At 41.1% G+C, this 20,664-nt stretch overlaps 1 protein-coding gene across 1 annotated transcript in view; it reads right to left on the bottom strand.

Moving 5' to 3' along the window:
- snrnp200 (small nuclear ribonucleoprotein 200 (U5)) overlaps window positions 1-20,664 on the bottom strand; it is a 153,248-nt gene that overhangs the window by 110,968 nt on the left and 21,616 nt on the right. Inside the window, exons 7-15 of the mRNA XM_060931753.1 lie at window positions 19,630-19,782; window positions 19,385-19,484; window positions 18,985-19,121; window positions 18,150-18,230; window positions 17,856-18,029; window positions 15,088-15,225; window positions 4,112-4,267; window positions 2,877-3,047; window positions 2,599-2,792 (exon numbers count right to left, since the gene is read on the bottom strand). Coding sequence (XP_060787736.1) covers window positions 2,599-2,792; window positions 2,877-3,047; window positions 4,112-4,267; window positions 15,088-15,225; window positions 17,856-18,029; window positions 18,150-18,230; window positions 18,985-19,121; window positions 19,385-19,484; window positions 19,630-19,782 — 1,304 coding nt within the window. The remainder of the gene's footprint in view (window positions 1-2,598; window positions 2,793-2,876; window positions 3,048-4,111; window positions 4,268-15,087; window positions 15,226-17,855; window positions 18,030-18,149; window positions 18,231-18,984; window positions 19,122-19,384; window positions 19,485-19,629; window positions 19,783-20,664) is intronic.

Genomic DNA, 20,664 nt, shown 5'->3' with positions numbered 1-20,664 from the left:
GCCACGATTCAGGACTGAGCCGCTGTGTGTGAGATCCCAGCGCATATCACTTACTACTTGCAAGTGGAAGGATGGCAAGCCTAAAGACAATCATAACTACACAATGGGCAGTATCTGCATCAGTATTTGCAGTATTTTCATACTTTTATACTCTTTAATGAAAGGTGATACATGGCGGAAGTCCGCGCCGTTTTTCAGCAGTCGCGTCACATGACCAACGCCAGCGAATCAGGAAGGTGGATGTCACAGTGACGTTGTCCAATGAGGACGCCAGCTAGAGCTCAGCACAGCGTATTCGCGTATCTCAATGTTTACACAGCACCGGACCAGATACGATCTAGATTGAATACGTGGACGCTGGCGGATTCCCGTTTCCCGGCTTTTCCAGGTGGTTTAATGTAAACGGACAGTGCATTCGCGAAGAAAACGAGACAGATACGGTCTAATGTAAACGTAGCCTTAAGCACAGTGAAATGCCTCCTCTGTATTTAACCCACTTGAAGCAGTGAACACACATGCACACACAAGTGAGCAATGAGCACACACATATCCAGAGCAGTAGGCAGCTATGCTACAGCGCTCAGGAAGGAGGTGGGGGTTAGGAACCTTGCTTAAGAGCACTTCAGCCAAACCTTCAAGCCATGGACAGGACACTACCTCCCACCATGCTTGTATGTTTTGGGTCATGAGCACATCCTTTATTTTTCCACACTTCAGCTGCCCCAAATTAACCTAACCGCATGTCTTTGGACTGTGGGGATAATTGAAGCACCCAGAGGAAACCCACGGGGAGAAACATGCAAACTACACAGAAAGGCCCCCCATCAACCACTGGGCTCGAACCCATAACCTTCTTGCTGGGAGGCAACAGTGCTAATCACTACACCGCTGTGTCTTCCTTATTTTATGACATTTTGCATCACAGCTTATTTCGGTTGGCTGTTTTGAGGGGTTGCCCGTTCAGGCTCCTTTTCAGAAAGCAAAATGCATGCTCAAATTTGGTTTAGGTCTGCTGATTGAGGTGGCCAGTCTAAAAGATCCACTTTTGTCCCCTGATGAAATCCTTGCTGTGTTGCAAGTATGTTTTGGATTACTACATGAAGTTCCTCCCAATTTGACTGGATGAGTGTGTCTGTAAACTGAATGTTTTCTGTAGACTTCTGCATTCACTCTGCTGCTACCATTATGAGTTACATAAAGATTAGTAAGCCTGTTCCAGAAGCAGCTACGCAAGCCATGGACAGGACACTATCACCCACCATGTCTGACCACTGAGCTTGTATGTTTTGGGTTATGAGCACATCCTTTATTTTTCCACACTTTGGCCTTTACATAACTTGGGTACAGGTTAACCTTGGTTCCAGAGCTTTTGTGACTCAACTCTGTTTTGTTGCAAATTCAAATCTGGCCTAACTACTGCTGACGAATAGTCTGCATCTTGCGGCATGGCCTCTATTTTTACTTTAAGTATTCTCCAAACAGCTGCCCATGATGCCTACATCCCTGCCCTGTGGAGGTGGTTGGTGAGGTCACGGACCGTTTTTGGGTTTTTCTTCACAGCCCTCACAGTGTTTGTCATCAGCTGCTGCTATTTTCTTTAGCTGACTTGTTTCATGTCTGCTTATTAATGCACCAGTTGTTTGTTTCTTTTCAGGACATTCCAAATTGCTGTACGGGCTATGCCCAATGCCTGTGACAGATTTTCCATCTTTTCTCAACTTCAAAAGGTCAGCTTTCTCCCATAAACAGCCCTCTGGTTTTCATGTTGGTTTATTCTTAACAAAAGAATAAACAGTCTTCACAGGCAAAACCCAGGGCTCAAACAAAGAATAGACAGCTATTCGTTGACAGCTATCCATTAATTTAAACAAATCTAACAGGGCGAACCCTGGACAACAAGAAACACGTCAGTCACTTGTTCAAATTTTGATAACTTGAAAAATGCCGGTTCAAACAAAAGGTACGATGTTCCAAGTTATTTAACACCGATGTAAATATCAGAAAATGAAATTCTGATCCATCATCTCATTCATCTTTTGATCTCATCCTTAATGTTTAGCAAAAAGCAGAAGAATTGGCCTTGTCAATCCAATATTTTCTGAGGCGATTGTTGCAAACATTCCTCAATTTGTGTCCGTTTAAAAAAAAAAAAAAAGTCTTTGCACCTAGGTGAGAACAGTCACATGGCAGCTATGTGGCTACTTGTATGCAAATCAGATATTCAGCTATTTACAAGTGGAGCTTGTCTTGTCTCTGGGTGGCGCTATATACACACCAGGATTAGCTTTCCAACCCAGGAAAAAAGCTTACATAAAAATAAAATCTGTTGCAGTGATGGAAATGTAACCCTTTAAGAAGATTGAGGGGGGGCACGCCCACACAGCCAATTTGATTGAGATATCACACACAAACTTTTGCTTTTCTGTTTAACCTTTGTGGCACAGCAAAAATTTCGCACATTCAAATATTAGAAATTGTGCAAATCAATTAATCACAAAAATCATTTCCATTTCAATTCAGGCTGAAACACTACAGATTTCAAGCTGGGTGAATACACAGGGTTATTTTCACATTTCAAAATTTACATCACTCCCTCACCTGTTGTCAAAGTAGAAAAGACCTTTAGCAGGGTCTACACGAAGGCATGTGGCCACATCCTCATAATTTGGCAGCGTGGCACTGAGTCCAATGAGGCGGACATCCTCTTGAGTCAGCTCCACATTTCGGATAGTCCGAGCAATCAGAGACTCCAGCACTGGCCCACGATCATCATGAAGCAAATGGATCTCATCCTAAAGACACAAGAAAATAATTAGAGGAATAAAACCTGCCAGTGTGCTTTCAATGCACATGAAGGAGTTCCGTGATCTACTTACAATTATGATGAGGCGTACTAGCTGAGTGTATGTACGTTCTCCTCCCTTACGGGTAATAATATCCCACTTTTCAGGTGTGCACACAATGATCTGAGTAGCATTGATCTCCTCCTTACAGAGCTGGTGATCTCCAGTTAACTCAGACACTGTGATGCCATAACTAGCCAAACGCTATGGTAAAAACAAAGAACAGCGTGTTACATACCAAATACATACCATTATATGACTTCATTTCATGTTGGCATGAGACGGTATAGGATTAGGAATTCTCAAATGGCAAACCCACTCCAGCTGGGCTATCATCAGATGTTAGATTACTGAGAGTAGTATCTGGAATTGCCCACAGTTTCCAACTATTGCACTGGCTATCATTTTTAAATTAATGGTTTAAATGTCTGTTCGAAAACGTGTCAGCAACTCTAAGATTAACAAAAAATAAACTGTCTAGTATCTTGGAATGTGTTTCCCTTCAGCCCTTGCTGTATGCTCATGCCCCAACTTCAGAGCAGGTCAACAAATCACAAACAGAACACGCATGAAGCAAAGGTTCAAAATGACAAGTATTTTCACTCTAGGGTCAACCTTTTTTTTTTTTAAAAGATGATTGCAAAATTCTAATCTGGTTTAAAAAAATTACAACACCAGCTTGAGATCACTGCGCATTATATGCCCAAATATTTCCAAACCCACCTGCCAATTTTGGTGTGTCTAGACCTTACAGTTTTGGCTGCATGTACACTTTTAGCAGAGATTATTACCACCACCACAAGGTGATATCACCAGATTAACGCATAAACAATTAAGAGTACTTTTTTACCAAGCTATGATCTGACAAATCTGAAGAACCATCTCAGAGCAAGATAGCAGAGATTCAATAAAAATGGCACTTTGTTGCCAGATGGTGGCACTACACCAGACAGCCACTCAGGGCATATGGACATACCCAAAAACTACAGCAAATATGACATTAACCCAATATATGAATGCAGCAATATAGCTGAAACCTAATACAGCAGAGCGCAACTGTCGCACTGATGTGTACAATTTTCATGAGTTCCCATAGAACCACCTCAAAAATGGCCAAGTCTTATGGCTGTTACATGAGAGCATGTAGGAAAGCTGGTCTCCCTATTGAGGTTGGCCTTACTACCTACATAAAAGATCTGGCCCTTGCTAGAATATGCCAATCCCATTTGGGGTGGGATTGCAGCTTAAGCTACATTTGGTAGTCCTACCTTCCCAAAGCTGCCAACCATTTCCTGTACCAATGATCGCATAGGAGCAATATAGATAATTTTGAAGTCATCCACGTTGATGGTGCCATCCATGTTGATGTGCTTGCCAATTTCTCTGAGCATAGCCATCAATGCAACATTAGTTTTGCCAGCTCCCTGTGGGTCACATACAAAGGCAAAAGAGATGAGCAAACATAAATAAACAAAAACATTAGCTCCCTGGTTAAATAAAATACCACATATCAAACATCACCCACTGTATCAGGATTTAAAGTAAAAGATATCATTCAGTAAAATGTTAATAATGCCTAAATTAAGCGTTGAAGAGTACTTGCAGGTACTTTTCAAAGACTGAAATTGAGCAGACCTTAGAGCAAAGTGACTTACATCTACCAAACGATGAAAAGGTAGCAATCTCTGTAGTGTTTGCCAAAGGGCTATAATATAATATTGATATGGTAAACTGTCACTGTGAATACACTAGTGTATCTCAGGACAATTAAAAAATTCATTTTTACAACAAATAAAAAAAAAATATATTTCTCTCTTGGCAGTTAGTGAGCAATATATCATACATCATGGAAATGTCTTCAGGAACTATTTTATTCATATCACCTGCCCTTAGTGCGCACGTATTCAAATCACCACTGAATTCAAGACATGTAAAATGTGCAACAATAATCTGCGATTTTGATGATTTGAATCAAGGAAATATATGAGCTGTGATTATTAAAACTGCACAATCTTAGTTTTCCTAGTTGTAACTACACTGATTAGACAGCAGAGGGAATGCACGTGACGTCACTGTAGGCTGAAGTAACTGCTCGAATGCCACAAACACAAAAAGCAGATCTAAGGCCCTGTCCACACGGCAACGGATTCAGGTGAATCTGATAAAATTGTTTATCGTTTCGGCCTGGCGTTTTGGGTGCCCCAAAATGAAATCTTTTGAGAACGGGTTCCAGAGTGAAAAAATCTGGCAACGGCCCCGTTGCGAAGTCGTCTGGATGAGTAGAACGGATTTGTTTACGATGACGTCACAACCACATGACAATCCCGCCAGCAAAAATAGGGGAGAAAAAAAAAAAAGGAGCGATCTCAGGGCAATTCCATGTAAATGTCAACCTCACCATGCAAAAATAAAGCAACATGTAATACATCAAAACCACTCCCAGAGATATCACCTAGGCCTGTATTTTACAGATGTGAATAAGTTGAACCAATTTGTCACAAGAATTGTTCCCTTCGCCTTAATATGTCAGTCTTTCTTTCTTATAATGTAAAACCCAAGCTAAAATCAACTTTGATCATGTACAATTCTATATTATTGCCACAAGCCACAGAAATGTATGCTAAAATCCACAAAACAGCAAAACAATAGCCATCCTAAATATTATTTAAGAACTTTGATAGTTTTAGCTGATATTTAGAGAGTTTTTCAAAGGGTTATGGTGGTTAAATTGCTGATTTTCTAAACATATGCCATGTCTATTTCAGACGCGTCACATCCATAACGGAATTTCGTCGCATCCATAACGCTGACTTTTCCTTCCGAAACTCTGCATGAAATACAAAATATTTTAAACAAAGATTTTTTAATATTCACCTTGGACCCATCTATCAAATGGATATCTCCATTTCGACATTAGGTTTACAATTTCACAGAGTTTGATAAAAATGTACAGTCACCCAAGAAAAGTGATACTTTTTCTGTCACGTCCATAACGCATCTTTTATTGGCGTTTTCTGGCATGCCCTAGATGTACTATGGGAATTGTTCTTGCTCTATCACTTCTCCAGTATGGTACAGCCTTAAAATATGCAACACCTGTTTAAATACTGGGAGACAATAAAACATGCACTGGGTCATTTGTTGCCATTTTGAGTTCAAGTGTCACGTCCATAACGCTGGAATTGCTCCTCACCTCTTCAAATGTTGGTTTAAGTCCAACAATACATTCCTCAAAAAGGGCGTAGAAGAACAAAGTAATCCATCAACGGGTAGCATTCAATTTATTCCAGACCATTAAAGAATTCTGGAGGATCTCAGAATGTTAGCGTACCGGCTTCCATCTACCCCCGTTCATTCCTCTCTCTCTCTCTCTCCCCCCCCCCCCCCATCTACCCCCGTTCATTCCTCTTTCTGCGTCTCAATTCAAAAAACGAGCACGTGATTTAAAGGGACTATAGCCATAGGACAGGGAGTGAGAAGGTGTGCACGTGTGACAGTGACAGAGCCTAATCTAGGAATTTGAAAAAATAGGGGACAGATCCCTCACTAGTTGTAGAAACAGGGGACAGAAAATATTAACATGGGTAAAAATATCCCTCATTTGTTCCAGTTAGTGGGGACAGAAAAATAAGTAATATATTGGTAGATATTTTCAAGAGTACATCTATAAAACAGAACAGTTTTATGAATCTTTACTTTTAGAATATCATTAACATAATACCAAATTGAACTTTCAACAAGAAAAATTAAACAAATTACTCAAAAAAAAAAAAAAAACTAGCAATCATGTAGAATGTGTAAGATTACCAGGACTACAGAAATGCAGAAAAATAGGCTTTACTTATCCAAATGCACCTGTTGGTTCAAAAGTTAAAAGTGCATAGAACCTCACAGCACAACATGAAGTTACCTTAAAATATAATATAAATGCCTCAGCTTTCATGCAAGAAAAAAAAAAAAAAAAAACTCTTAATACTAGTACTGTGTGCAGGCAGTCTCTCCTGAAGACTAAATTAAACAATAATTATAAACTAATAAAATAAATGGCTCAGGCTTCATAGAAGAAAAAAAAACAAAACAATTTGAACAGAATCTCACAGTATGATGCTGAAGCTGCCTAAACAATGGAAAATAAAATACCATTTTGGCAAAAATGTTGGCATCCATTAATTTCTTGTATTAAGTTTAAAAAAAGTGCACACAGTGCTTCACTGTAAACATAACACTTTCAGTAACAGAATTTAAGCCTATAAACACTGACTCGCACATCATGCAATGTTGCCAGATACTGCTGACATTTTCCAGCCTAAATATGTTCAAAACCCACCAAAATGCACTTAAAACCACCCAATCTGGCAACACTGTGCACATGCTGCTTCTCTTGAATGTATACACGGAAGTAAGGCGGAAGGTAGTTTGTCGACGTCACCGGGAAAGTTGCGGTGATTGGATAGAATTGCAACACCGCCCTGAATTCATGGGGATTGGTTGAATTTGCGTTGATGTTGCAAATCGCGAAATCCTGGAGGGTCTAAATGTTATGTTTGGATGAGACAGAACGATATGCCATGTGCTTTTGGGTATTTTTAAAACACTTCACACGATTGGTTGAGATACACTGTCTTCCGGTTCAGTGACCAATGATATAATAGTTCACAAAACTGTTTTACCTGCTAAATAAACCATTCGGAATACTTCGGTCCTTTCCGATATTTTCCGATTGGTGTGTAAACAACGCTATATTTACTGCAGTGCTTGCTAGCGGGTGCTGACAAATTGATACGCACAAGATTCAGTAAAACACGACTACACGCTCTCTACTTATAAATGCGTGACAAAATGAATAGATACGCGATATCACTCTCGCACCCAAAAAGTGAATGTGCGACAGACAGATAAACGTGTATTACGCGCCCTAGATTAGGCTCTGAGTGACAGGGAAGAACCTAGGCTCATGCTCGCCCTGAATTTCTCTTAAAGTGAAGGCGCCTGGCCAGGCTTTCTATGTATTAATTTACATAGACGTTTTAATATGAAATATAAATAAGTGTCTTAGACAATAGATACTATTTTACGCTACTGACTAATAATCAAAACTTTATGTGGTTGATGCTACAGAAGAAGGGGTTTATGCGCATGCGTCTACTTCTATTGTTCTGGTGTCTCCGATGGGACCGTCTTACAGCACACGTAGAGGTGTGGCATGTGTATTGCATCGTTTTCAGCAAGCGTTGCCATATGAACCTGATATTTTACTGATCCATTGCCCATGTGGACGCGATATTTAAAAAAATAAATAAATAAAAAAACCTCGTTGCCATTGTCGTGTGGATGTAGCCTTAAATGGGAAAGGGCAGTATTGAGACCGCAAAGAGATTCACTGAGAAATGAGAGCTCTTACAGACTGCCAAAAGAGAAACAAATGAAGGTAGTTTTTTTTAAGTTGACTACAGCCTTCACAAACATTGATGAATGGTTATATTAAAAGGGTTCCTCCAGTGGATTTATTTCCAAACTTCTTAAGTAAAAGTAGTCGCAGATTTGAAAAATCAAACTTGCATTTTCGGAGACCAAATAGTGCTCGAGAAAAATGAATTCTCTTGAAAATGCCAGATGGGCTTCCTGTGGTGGTGACGTACGCGAGGACGTCAGTAGTGCTCACTTGGAGCAACTCAGCTGTTTATATTCTCTGTTTACATCGTAGTTCTGCAAGTATTTTACCAAATTTATCAGTTTTTAAATAAGTGTGCCTCATTGTGGCATTTATATGCTACACAATGACGCTAAAAATAAAGCAGAAGGTGAAGCTACACTACATTTCTGCAAAGATTTCTGTGGATCTTAGTGAATTATTTACCTGGAAGAGAAGAGCAGGCAGGCTTAAGAATCAAGCAGCTGTGGCTTGTTTACACCTGATACTAAGATGTCTGTGAATATTCTCATTCATCCAGGTCATAGTAACCTCAAGAAAATTTAACCCAACACAACGAGACTTGGTTAAGTCTTTGAAGATGTTTCACCTCCCATCCAAGAGGCTTCTTCAGTTAACTTCATCAGCTTGTCTGACTAGACTGGGCTAGTCTGACCAGCTGGTGTGAGTACCCTGGGATTTAATCTCTGTGGATTCATCATCAAGGGCACCGATTTAATAGTTTTAGTGCTCCAGGGTGTGATAAAGGCTACATCCACACAACAGCAACAAGATTTTATTTTAAAAAAAAATTATTATATATATATATATATATATATATATATCGCGTCCACATGGGCAACGGATCAGTAAAATATCAGGTACATATGGCAACGCAAGGCTTGCTGAAAACGATGCAATACACATGCCACACCTCTACATGCGCTATAAGATGGTCCCATCGGAGACACCAGAACAATAGAAGTAGCAGGATGCATGCACATAAACCCCTTCTTCTACCCGGCGTGAAGCACTCACAGGAACAAGCACACAAGATGGCGGCTGCGACTACGCAAGGAAATCGTGCCTTCTGTGTGTACAAATTAGTTTTATTCGTGTGCATAGTTTTATATAACTTAATGTTCTTATTGTGTGTGAACATTTTGAAAAGCATTTTTATATAATTTAGATAACTTTTTATATTGTGTGTGAACATTTTGAAAAACAGTCTTATCCAATAAAAAAAAAGAAATTCAAGAAATGGTTCAGTTACTTCTTTATTTAAAAGAAAAGCTGTATACAAAAGTGAATACAATGCAGTGGTTCATACAAAACAGCGAGAGTGCTGCTTGTTCTAGTCATGTGGTTGTGACGTCATCGTAAACAAATCCATTCTACTCATCCAGACGACTTCGCAACGGCGCCGTTGCCAGATTTTTCCACTCTGGAACCCGTTCTCGTTTTGGGGCACCCAAAACGCCGGTGCCGTGTGGACGCCAGGCTGAAACGATAAACAATTTTATCAGATTCACCTGAATCCGTTGTCGTGTGGACAGCCTCAAAGTCTCGAGTCAACTTTGTTCGTGAGTCATTCTGTTTTAACAACAGTCATTTAGGGTCCTTAGAGTTACTGGAGTCACATGAGGCCATTTGTTAACGACCACTGTTCTTGGAGACAAAGGCCAAGTTTACATTAGACCGTATCTGTCTCGTTTTCTTTGCGGATGCACTGTCCGTTTACATTAAACCACCTGAAAACGCCGGGAAACGAGAATCCGCCAGGGTCCACGTATTCAATCCAGATCGTGTCAGCTCCGGTGCTGTGTAAACATTGAGATACGCGGATACGCTGTGCTGAACTCTAGCTGGCGCCGTCATTGGACAATGTCACTGTGACATCCACCTTCCTGATTCGCTGGCGTTGGTCATGTGACGCGACTGCTGAAAAACGGCGCGGACTTCCGCCTTGTATCACCTTTCATTAAAGAGTATAAAAGTATGAAAATACTGATGCAAATATTGCCCATTGTGTAGTTATGATTGTCTTTAGGCTTGCCATCCTTCCACTTGCAAGTGGTAAGTGATATGCGCTGGGATCACACACACACAGCAGCTCAGTCCCGAATCACAGCTTGTGCACTTCACTCGCGTGCTCTGTGAGCTGCGCAAGGCCGGAGTGCGCACCCTCCAGAGGGCGCTCGCTGTTCAGGGCGGAGTGATTTGGAGCGCAGGATGCCTGCGGAGCCGAGCGTATCCGTGTATTGGTGTTGCTGTGTGCACGCAAATCATGTATTGGTGTTGCTGTGTGCACACTAATCGTTTTAAAAACGTTAATCTGATGATCCGCTGATACGGTCTAATGTAAACATGGGCTAAGGTGTGAAATCTCCTGGATAGGGATGAAAGGACAGCATTCTAAGGCCCTGTCCACACGGCAACGGATTCAGGTGAACCTGATAAAATTGTTTATTGTTTCGGCCTGGCGTCCACACGGCACTGGCGTTTTGGGTGCCCCACAACGATATTTTTTGAGAACGGGTTCCAGAGTGGAAAAATCTGGCAACGGTGCCGTTGCGAAGTCGTCTGGATGAGTAGAACAGATTTGTTTACGATGACATCACAACCACATGACTAGAACAAGCAGCACTCTCGCTGTTTTGTATGAACCACTGCATTCCATTCACTTTTGTATACAGCTTTTCTTTTAAATAAAGAAGTAACTGAATCATTTCTTGAATTTCTTTTTTTTATTGGATAAGACTGCTTTTCAAAATGTTCACACACAATATAAAAAGTTATCTAAATTATATAAAAATGCTTTTCAAAATGTTCACACACAATAAGAACATTAAGTTATATAAAACTATGCACACGAATAAAACTAATTTGTACACACAGAAGGCACGATTTCCTCGCGTAGTCGCAGCCATCTTCTTCTTCTTGTGTGTTTTGGCCCTTTTCCACTACCCTTTTTCAGCTCACTTCAGCTCGCTTCAGCTCACTTCAGCCCGAAACGGCTCGCGTTTTGACTACCTCAGAACAGCACGACTCAGCTCACTTCAGCCCTGCTTAGCACCCAAAACTCACACGGTTTTGGAGTGGGGCTGAAGCGAGCCAAACCGAGCTGAGTGGGGCTAGGGGCGTGAGGAGACACTCCCCTGTGCACTGACTGGTGAGGAGGAGTGTCCTCACATGCCCACACACGCCCCGCGAGCACGCTGGGATCTGTAAACACCGTAAACCCGGAAGAAGAATTACGAGAATTTCTGAAGCCTTATGCGCCTCGCCTCATCTACACGCTCTTGCCAGTATCTGTTGGCGTTGTCGGTGACAACAAGCCACAGCACCAAGACCAGCAACACTAACGACTCCATGTCCTCCATGTTTATTGTTTACTATCCGGGTCGTGAGACTACCGCTTAAAAGATCACTGATGTCACTGTTTGCGCCGCTAACGACATCATGTGACGTCCACCCACTTTCGCTAACTCCACCCAATGTGTCCACCCACTTCCAGCCAGCACGGTTCAGCGCGGTTGTAGTCGAAATGCAACTCCAACAGCCCCGCTCAGCTCGACTCAGCACGGCACGGCTCAGCCCAACTCAGCCGCGTTTGTAGTGGAAAAGCAGCATTTGTTCCTGACAGTGCTTCACACCGGGTAGAAGGGGTTTATGCGCATGCGTCTACTTCTATTGTTCTGGTGTCTCCGATGGGACCCTCTTACAGCGCCCCTAGAGGTGTGGCATGTGTATTGCATCGTTTTCAGCAAGCATTGCGTTGCCATATGTACCTGATATTTTACTGATCCGTTGCCATGTGGATGCGATTTTTTTTTTTATAAAATCTCGTTGCCGTTGTCGTGTGGATGTGGCCTAAGTGGGAGACAGGTGGTGTCACAGACCACCTCCTCTGGTGAGGGATGGTTTTTCCAATTTCACATATGCCCCTTTTCCACCAAATCAGTTCCAGGGCTGGTTCGGGGCCAGTGCTGGTGCTGGTTCACAACTCATTCAACTTGCGAGCCAGCTGAGAACCAGTTTGCTTTTCCATAGCTCGGGGTGCTAAGGGGAGCCACGTCATTACGTCGCTGTATACAGGGCTTTCCACAAGCACGAGCTGCTGGCCATACAGCCGACTACACAATTAAGTCCAGCCGGCTACTTTAATGACGTATTTTTGTAGCCCACAGGCTCTAAATATCAATTTTCGATTTTAATAAAATTAAATGTTTATCTAACGGACTGACAATGTCAAACTGAACCGCACTCATTTAAGTTATGATTCGCACTGTTTGTACCGATAATGACCACAAATTCCCCGCCGACTTCGTTGATCAAGGGAGAGTAACTCATCCGCGGCCCCGACATGCGGTGCACGCGCGCACTCAGTGGAGGCGACATCGGAGGGAACAGAAGCAGAGATAACGCTTATTTTGTCTCCGGTAAACTAGTCTTCTCTCGTTCAATTACGTGCTGGCATCAAAAGACACCGCTGGTTGTAAATGAAACCAAACTGAGTCGTTGGAGTGTATTTTCATACACAAATGGAGAAATGTTCGCTGAGTGTTTGTGTAGCCTCCACTGCAGACCGTTGTCGTTAATTCATAGCATGCTCAGTTGCGTGAATGTGTCATGCACCATAAATAAGAGATTTACAAGCCAGGAACGCCTCATGATGCAATATGCAAGAAAAGAAAGATGATTTACTGCCATTTTACTTTGTATTTGAATAAAGTGAACAAATAAATGGTCTGTGGAAAATACATTTAATCCTGGGAACTGCGTGCACAGGAGTTTATTTTGTGTTTACTACCCCCCCCCGGCTGGCTACTTATTTGTCATGGCTGGCTAGTATGAGCCTTAGTGGAAAGCCCTGTGTATACATCAGTTACGTCGCTGCGTTTGCATAAACCTTGGCGCGAACATTGAAGCAACAACAACAATAATGGATGACTTCACATTTGTACAACTGCTGCATTTCGTCGCTTAAAAATGGCAACCTTTCGCGGTCTTGCTATTGTTGTCGGTCTTAACAACTCCGCCCCCCCCTCTGCTGACGTAAGCGGTTCTTTCCTCTGGCCCAGCAAAGAGCTGGTGCTAGCCTGGAACCGGTTTTTCTGGCCCCAGAGCCAGTTCTTTGGAACAGAAAACCTGGTTCCAAACTAAGCACTGGCCCTGAACCAGCCCTGGAACTGCTTTGGTGGAAAAGGGGCAATAGATGGCTTCCTTTACTCTTCTTTCAAACCATCTGACCTCCCTGTCCAAAATGTGTATATTGCTGTACTCAAAAGGAGTGTGCCTTCTTTAGATGTAGATAGACAGCAGAGTCTTAACCTGAAGAGTTGGCCCTCCTGTGTTGGGCCATACTTTTTTTTTTTTTTTTGGGTGGTTGCTTGGTTTCACCAATGTACAGGTCCAAGCATTCCTCACTGCATTGGACAGCATACACCAGGTTGCTTTTCTGGGTGTGTAGTGTACGGTCTTTGGGGTGTACTAGTCTGAGTGTATTACTAGGTTTGAAAAATACAGGGATGCGGTGCTTGTCAAAAATCCTTCTGAGTTTCTCAGATACCCCAGACTCGTATGGGATAACGATGCTCTTGTGCTTGTTATGCTTCTCCTCATCCACAGTGTTGGTGTTCTTTCTGGAACATGTAGCCGTTTTCACAAAAGGTCCAACTGGAGTAACCACAGGTTTTAAGGGCCTCGCTCAGGTGTTTGTGCTCCTCCTCTTGGGCCTGAGTGCTGGTGGGTACGTTATTAGCCCTGTATTGTAGGGCTCTCATAACACCTAGCTTGTGTTCCAGTGGGTGATGAGAGTCAAAAAGTAAGTATTGGTCTGTGTGTGGGGGGGTATTTTTAAATGTTACTGGGAGTCTCATTCATACAAGCTACATGTAAATTCATAGGGTCCATCTTATTTCAGTCTTTTCACTATCACATGACAGCACAAGCATAGTTCAGCAATAAAAGTTGACAAATTTCTCATGTCCGCATACCGCTGATAAGCTAGTGCTGTCTAAAATCACATACTTTTGCATCACTGAACCATTATTCAATACAAACACTGTTTACCAATTACAGTAAGGTGTTTGAATTTTAAAAGCCTTCAAACCCATCTCATTTAACCTTCAAACCTACAGAAAAATCCAAATTTGCATACGATTTTCAGAATTAAATACTTTTGACTGTGAGGTGAAAGGCTTGATTTGAGATGCAGCCCATAGCAAGAAGTACAACGGCAGCAGAAAGTTAAGAAAAACAGTGTCAGTGTGTATAAAATCACTATGCACAAAATTAAACATTTTACAGTTGAACTTGGAAACTGTTGCTTTTAAAATCTCCCAAATGTACAGGTGAAGGTATGAACAATGCCGTTCACATTGCCACTGCATCTGCATGCATCACACACAGTCATGCATCAAGTTATTTATTTAATCTATATATGCGCGCACTGCCTAAAAGCAGAGCTCCCGACGAGTGTAAAACGTTAAGAAATAATCCCATGGTATTTTTTAAAATGCCAATTAAAATTAAGTGCTGACAAAACCCCATCTCTTATGTAACTAACACATGACAGAGAGAACTGTTTGTAGAGTGGAGCACATACATTAGAGAACTTTAGTTTTTTGCTGAGCAAAAATCCCTGCACTTGATGCAGTTTGCATCTGTGCGACATGTTGAATTTTAAATAATTGTGTGCTCATTACTGTTCACACTGCTATAAAAGGAGGCAGTTTAAATGAAGCATGTTTAGAATATGAAGCCCAACTATACATAAACAAGAACCTCTAGATGAAAAATCTGGAATGATGACTGAACAATTAATCTTACAGTGGGAGCGCACACCAACAGGTTTCCGTCAGTCTCCATAGTGGTCTTGAACAGCTTGCTTTGGATGCGGTTCAAGGTCTTGAGTCCCTCAAACGCTGCTTGGGAGTACTTTGGCATCTTCTCAATAGCAATTAGAGTCTGAAAAAGAAGGGGGGGGGGGGGGGGGGGACACACTAAAAATTAAAACTCAAGCATGTAATACATCTTGCCAGACAATGTAGAAAAGCAGCACAAAGGCAAAACACTTGACTTTCGGCAATTTTGATGGCTTATAGCTCAAAAAAAAAAATCCATCAGAAATCCAATATTTCAAAACTTAGAATATTTCCGAAGATCAATTTAAAAAAAAAAAAAAAAGAAAAAAAAAAAAAAAAAAGGTTTACAACACAGGAATATCTAATTTCTGAAAAGCATGTTAATTTATACACTTCATACTTGGGTTCCTTTACCACTAATTACTGCATCTATATGGCGTGGCATGGAGGTGATCAGCCTGTAGCACTGCTGCAGTGCTCTTGAAGCCCAGGTTGCTTTGATAGTGGCCATCAGCTCATCTGGTGCTGGGTCACGTATTTCTCATCTTCCTCTTGACAATACCCCATAGAGTCTCTGTGGGGTTCAGGTCAAGCAAGTTGGCTGGCCAAATCAAAGCACAGTAATATCATGGTCAGCAAACAATTTGAAAGTAGTTTTGGCACTGTAGGCAGGTGCCAAGTCCTGCTGGAAAAGGAAATTGTAGTCATCTCCATAAAACTTGTCAGCAGATGGAAGCATGAAGTGCTCCAAAATCTCCTGGTAGAGCTTCACAAGGAGTGGACTGAAGCTGGTGTCGGGGCATCAAGAGTCACCATGCACAGACATCTTCAGGAAAGGGTCTCATTCATAACAAGCCACTCCTGAACCAGAGACTACATCAGAAGTGTCTTACCTGGGCTAAGGAGAGAAAGGGTGCCATGTCATCTGCTGGTGTTGGTCCACTGCGTTTTACCAAGTCCAAAGTCAATGCAGCCATCTCCAGATTTTGGAGCACTTCATGCTTCCATGTGGTGACAAGTTTTATGGGGACAATTTCCTTTTCTAGCAGGACTTAGCACCTGCCCACAGTGCCAAAACAGTTTGCTGACCATAATAGTGTGCTTGATTGGCCAGCCAACTTGCCTGACCTAAACCGCATGGAGAATCTACTGGGTGTTGTCAAAAGGAAGACTGCAAACACCAGACCCAAAAACAGATGGGTTGAAGACCACTATCAAAGCATCTTGGGCTTCAATAACACCTCCTATTAAAGGAGTCCCAACCAAGTACTGAGTGTACCAAGCTCTATACAACTGAGCACTGAAATGGGGTACTAGATTCTGGAACATACATACTTTTCAGAATGTGTACATTTCTGTCTTGTAAAACTTTTTTGGATTAAATCTCAGGAATAATCAGATTTTTTTTTTATTAATTTGATTTTTTTCAAAAATAATTTGAATTTTTGAATTAAGTTACAACAAAGTTGAACTTTCATGATATTCTAATTGCTTGAGATGCACTAGTATTCCCACCTGACTATTTAACGGAATACTACAGCACGCGAACCTCTGTGAGACATGTGAACCATGCGAGACCAGATAGACAATTCATGAGGCAACAACTCCACTGCTGTGAAAAGCCCAAGCGGAGACATTAGTAGCTAGCAATATGGAACGAGCTGAGCTGTGTCACATCTCAGAGTTCTTGCTCAGTTTCTGAACATGTTCAAGCAAAAAAGTTATGGATAACATTTTTGCTTATATCTGCCTCTGTTTTCTTTGCTGTTGTTTTGAGCTTGCCACCAATTTCTTTACATTGAGGCAGTATGAGTAGTTCCGTCACAATCACTATGATTTACATCACCGCCAGCAACATCAGAACTGGTCATAAGAAACATCTAATAGTTCCGATTCCCACTGGAGCCACGGCAAAAGATTTCCATCCGTGTTACTAGGTTGCAAGGGGATTAACGTTTGAGTTTGCCATTTTGTTCCCATTTCCTCGCGACACCATTACAGCATAATAGTGGAAAATATATGATTAAGTGCAGGTAGAAATGGGGTACTAGATTCTGGAGCATGCCTGTGGGAAGGTGTCCATTCAGCCATAACAGCAGTAGTTAGGTCAGGCACTCATGTCAGGCAAGGAGGCTTGGAGTGCAGCCGTTATTCCAATTCATCCCATAGGTGTTCATCAGGGTTGAGATGAGGGCTTTTCACAGGCCAGTCTCCTCCTTCCACTCCAATTTTGGCAAACCCTGTCTATGAACCTTGCTTTCTGCACAGGGGCATTGTGATGCTGGAACATGTTTGGGATAGGCTTCTTGGTTCCAGACAAGGCAAAGTGTAACGCTACAGTAAGAAAATACATCCTATACAACTGAGCACTTTCCTCTTTCAGGCACCAGTTTAGGGAAGGCCCAAATATGGGTGTGATGATCAGGTGTCCACAAACTTTAAGACATATAATGCAAGTGCTGCATGGCTGCTTGACTGAAAACTGAATTAAATCAACTGTATATTTTTCATCATATTTGCCACTAAAGAACTAACATTGGCTAGTGAATAGCAATTAAATTTTTTTGGGGGGGTGGGGCATCTGACTTTTGCATAGCACTGCATATTCTATATAACAACTCCTTTCCTAAATGCACCAGCAGAGACTCAAAATGTTTGATGCCATTAGAATTAAGTAAATAAAGATTTATGAACATAAACCGGGTTGGGGGAGGACCACAAACAAAAGCGCACCTCGTCTTCAGAGAAGGGCTTAGGTTTAAGTGCAGGTACATGAACCTCTTCATAACCTTTCCTTTGCTTGCGGAAGGAACCATCGGGCAGTTGGCAGCGCTTGTTGGCCATAAAATGACTGCCCTGGGTGAAGGCAAGGTCCTCTAGATCTAGCAGATGCCGGGCTGACATTGTCTGCAAAAAATGGAATAGCAGAGAACACAACAGCTTCAAAACAACTTTAAAATACAATAATTTTAGCTTCAAATTAAAAACATGAATAAAATAAAGGGTTTGGTAAATATTTTAAACCACCTGTCCATGATCGATGTCCATTGAATCCAGATTACTGTCTACTCGAGACTTTCTAACTCTTTCTCTTCGTGATCTCTCTTCCTACAAAGAAAAATAAAGCAGTAGTCATTTCCTTCTACCAATCATTTAATAAGTGTGCAAATATTTAGGCTGAAATGTCAGTGTGAAAAGAAAGTCAGTCATTTAGCCAGGGAGAAAATATGGTCCTTCTGCCAGAAAAGGCTTCTAATTTTCAAACCCTAAAATCTTACACTCAGCAGTAGGCATGTAACGATACATCATGCGATGATGAATCGAGATACAAATTTATGATGGTTCAAATGGATGAAAATTTTATACATACACACTGTATATAGTAAACGGCTCTAATACCACAAAAAAAGCCCCCCCACACGAGATCTAAAAATGGGAAAGAGCTGTTGTGCAATGTATAAATAGACTGAAGCCATCTTTGTACAGACTTCCAAAAGCTAAAGAGAAGGCCTTTATTAATAAAAGGCCTATTTTGTTACTAACGTCGTACATTTTTAATTAAAGGAATATTTTAGTTAACAGGCTATACATGATATTTTACTCCAACCTTTACAAATGTGGGGAATTATTGTTGGCTACTCAGGAAATAAAAAATAGTTTTTTTTAAACAAAAGGAATCTCAGTTAAAAATATGTAAAATGTTGCATTTTTCTGGGAATAAAATAAATTTTTTTTCAAAAAAAAATATGGGAAAATCAATTCAGGAACCCAATACTGTGAACTGAATCATGAGAATCATTACATGCCTACCCAAGCAGCTTTAAATAGTGATTAGACAATGAAAAGAAGTGAAAGTGCGCACTCGAATGATGTCTTCTTTTTCAGTCTCCTGCAACTGATAAAGAACTTTGGACAAATCCTGATCCGCTTCCATTTTGCTCATAATCCTCTCCTTCTCCAAGTCACTCTGAGCACTTGCCAACATGGTGCAGAACAGGACTGCAAGAGGTAGAAAAATGGAGCATTGTGAAAAGAACAATGGGTATTCCAAGTACATGGTTTAGTGACCAACCTGGATAAGTCAACTCCAAGCAAGTGGAAACCCTCCGAATAGCAGAGCACTATGCAAAACAGTCATTGGGCTCTTGTTTTCAGAGGGTTATCAATTGCTTGGAGTTTACTTCCCCAAGTTTGGTCAATAAACCATGTACTTCAAATTCCCCCCGGCCAATTTAAAAATAACATGTCAGCAAAGCCCTTACTCATGCGTCTGTGCTGGCGTAGGACCTTGATGAAGTCAAAGGTGTTAAAGCCCAGCAAAAGTACCAACTGATTTTCACATTCCCTATCATCACTGGCAGTCTGAAAACAGAAAAAGATGTGGGTATGCAATTATGGTTGGTGAGTAACAAATTTCAGGACCAGAATATCCATTCTAAGAGTTATGCAACAAGAAAAGTAAAACTCCTCAAGGGGATAAAGAAAGTGGGGTTTTGGGTTTTTTTACCTTGAGAATTTCCAGAACTTCATCAGCTTTCTTCTGAGACACAATAGCATCATCGTAGAAACGACTGAGCTGTCGCTGAAGCCAAAACGCATCGATATCTCTTGGATGAAGGTCTTTCTTTTTATTTGTCATCACATCTCCTGCACTTCCAAGCTAGATAGGCAACACACAATAGAACTGATTATCGATTTTGTTGGTCAAACTGTTGGCAAATGAATTTAAATTTCAATGAGCTGAACTGGTGTTATGAAGCATGTTGTGGTGTGATAATCACAGACTAAAACTTCATGTATCTAGCCGAAATGGTTCAAAAGTTATTGCATATGGAACTTCAAAGTTTTTTCTATAGCACTCATTTTTACATTTCAGCCATACCCCAATATCTCAAACTAACAAAGATGCAAGGCTGAAATTTTGCACACTGTTTATTGGGCCCAATGACAATCTTTGAAAGCATGAAGTAAATCTGGAATGGTCAAGCAGGAACATTTTCCAAAATCTGGTGATTTGAGGCAGATTTACCCACATTTGTTTATGGCTTGGATCGCCCCAAGCCAGACAGACCAGCCCATAATCCTTTTATAATTTTTTTTTTAAAAGCATAACTGAATGAAGTTTCCCTTGTCTTAATTTACGTGCGTTTGTGTTGGCTCATTTTATTTATTTTTAAATAATTACTGCCAATAATATAAAACTGGTATTCACAATTTTCTTGATGGTATTCAGTCCCTGACCTAGTGAACAAGCATGAGGATGTGTTTTTGATGCAGACTACAAAGCAATTCTGTAAATTACTCAAAGGCATCTACTAAACGCTATAAAATGTAATAAAAATAGGCAATTTAAACTTATTAGTTTAAGATGTTCATAAAATTCATCTTTGGGGATGCACCCATTTTTGATAATTACACAGGATGTTCCAACTAGCACACAACACTCACTGTGTATTCTTCTGCACCCAAGGTCAACTTCTTACTTGGCACCACACTGAACTCCTTTCCCCATTTCTACACACGTCATTATTTGCCACCAAGT

Source organism: Neoarius graeffei, chromosome 10, assembly GCF_027579695.1.
Source record: "Neoarius graeffei isolate fNeoGra1 chromosome 10, fNeoGra1.pri, whole genome shotgun sequence".
Classification (NCBI taxonomy): domain Eukaryota; kingdom Metazoa; phylum Chordata; class Actinopteri; order Siluriformes; family Ariidae; genus Neoarius; species Neoarius graeffei.
This window is presented reverse-complemented; position numbering and strand designations above follow the sequence as displayed.